The sequence below is a fragment of the Tilletiopsis washingtonensis genome, assembly GCF_003144115.1.
Source record: "Tilletiopsis washingtonensis strain MCA 4186 unplaced genomic scaffold FA09scaffold_11, whole genome shotgun sequence".
Taxonomy (NCBI): Eukaryota; Fungi; Basidiomycota; class Exobasidiomycetes; order Entylomatales; genus Tilletiopsis; species Tilletiopsis washingtonensis.
Window position 1 is genome coordinate 83,499 of NW_020312008.1, and position 1,682 is coordinate 85,180.

The following is a 1,682-nucleotide window of genomic DNA, read 5'->3' on the forward strand; positions in this document are numbered from 1 at the left end:
ACCTCATTGTGGCTGACCCATGTCCCTCTCGCGCGCGCGCCCATCACCCCCAGACCTCAAGCTCAACCACGCCGACATGTCGCGTGCGCGCGTCTGCGCCGACGTTGCCATCCTGGGCGTGTCGCTCGTGTTTGCGGCGACGGGCACGGCGTGGGCCTTCCTGCCTGGCTCGCAAGAGGCGTGAAGTCTGCGCCGCGGCGCCGATGCGTGGGCCAATACACACACTACATTAGGAGAAGCAGCTCCAGGCCGCGTGCAGTCCGACGGCGACAGGGCGGGATGGAGCGGTGTAGACAACGGTATGGAAGAGGGTCTCTTCTCATTGCCCTCTCCTCGTACGCCACAGCAGTGTCGTCGCGCGCTCCCTGTGCGTCTCGTCGGGCGTCAGAGCTCGTGCTCTGCCGCAGCAGAGCGCTCGCTGCCGCTCTCGCCGCCATCGCTGTCGCCGTCGAGCGCCAGCGCGGCAAACATGCCGCCGCTCGCAGCCACGGCCTCTTCCACCTCACTCTCCTCCTCGCTCTCTTCGCGTGCGCTTGGCGCCGCCTTCTTGGTGCCCGGTCCGAAGCGCACGCTGCGAGCAAGAGGCGCCTGCTTGTCCTGCGCCCCGCGCTCGCCGGCAGACGCTGCGCCCTCGTCGTCGTCGTCGTCGTCATCGTCGTCGTCGTCATCGTCGTCGTCGTCGTCGTCGTCGTGATCGTCGTCGTCGCTCGCTTCAGCGTCGGCGTGCGTCTGGGGCACGCCGCGGCCGCTGCCGAGCCAGATGCCGTCGCCGGCCAGCACGCGCGCATCGAGGGCCGCGTCGCCGATGCAGCCGGGCGGCAGCGCGGCGGCGGCGGCGGCGTCGGCCATGGGCGGCGGCGGCGGCCGGAAGGCCCAGGGCACGCGGCCCTCGGCGAGCGAGCGCATCAGGCCGTTGCCCGCACTGCCCCGGCGATTGCGTGAGCGGGGGGGCCCAGTCCGAGGCTCCCTTCCGGAGCAGCGCGCGAACTGACCGGTTCAAGTCCCAGCGGCCGGCCTTTGCCGTCTTGTAGTTGTGCCTGCGAGCCAGCGCCTCGAGGATGCGCGTCGCCGTCCACTCGTGCGGCGCGGCCTCGCCGGGCTGCCGCGGGGCCGCGGCGCTGCCACTGCCCGCGCCGCCCGCGTCGTCGCTGGGCGGCAGCTCGAGGTGCAGCATGCGCTCGAGGGGCAGATGCGCCGCCGCCCACGCCACGCACGTCGACACGGCCTGCACTTGCGAGATGGGCAGGATGGCGCCGAAGACCTGGCTTTATGTGGGAGAGAGAGAGAGAGAGAGAGAGCGCGTCCTATGTGTCAGTTTTCCACGGCCCACACCCTCTCCTGAAGGGGGCAAGGCAGGAATGGCACACAACCACGCACGTCTCCATGCCGGCGTACGAGGGAAACACGAGGCCGGGCGAGTCCTGCAGCTGCAGCGTGCGCCCGATGAAGTGCGTCTGGAAGTGCTTCGTCTTGCCCGGCGTCTTGCTTGCGCGCACAACCTGGGCCACAGGAAGAAAGGGGGGGAGGGGGGGGGGATGGCAGAACCGTTCAGCGCCCTTCTGTCCCGCTGCCCCCCTGACCGGCGCAAATGGACTGGCCTCACCTTGGCGCCGAAGAGCGCGTTGAGCAGCGAGCTCTTGCCTACATTTGGCTGTCCTGTTGGCGTTGGAGAGTGGGGGGAG

General features: G+C 69.9%; 2 protein-coding genes across 2 annotated transcripts in view; both read right to left on the reverse strand.

Annotated features, from left to right (window-relative positions):
• Positions 1-18: 18 nt before the first annotated feature.
• FA09DRAFT_27839 (hypothetical protein) lies at positions 19-1,522 on the reverse strand. Its single transcript, XM_025739807.1, has 2 exons — positions 993-1,522; positions 19-922 (listed from the first exon to the last, which is right to left on the reverse strand). Exons 1-2 carry the CDS (start codon positions 1,172-1,174, stop codon positions 385-387), a joined length of 720 nt encoding a protein of 239 aa, XP_025598090.1. The 5' UTR covers positions 1,175-1,522; the 3' UTR covers positions 19-384.
• The window catches only part of FA09DRAFT_360639 (P-loop containing nucleoside triphosphate hydrolase protein), a 2,796-nt gene continuing 1,937 nt past the window's right edge, over positions 824-1,682 (reverse strand). Inside the window, exons 5-7 of the mRNA XM_025745251.1 lie at positions 1,604-1,656; positions 993-1,499; positions 824-922 (exon numbers count right to left, since the gene is read on the reverse strand). Of these exons, the coding sequence (XP_025598091.1) occupies positions 1,305-1,499; positions 1,604-1,656 (248 nt within the window). The 3' untranslated portion in view covers positions 824-922; positions 993-1,304. The remainder of the gene's footprint in view (positions 923-992; positions 1,500-1,603; positions 1,657-1,682) is intronic.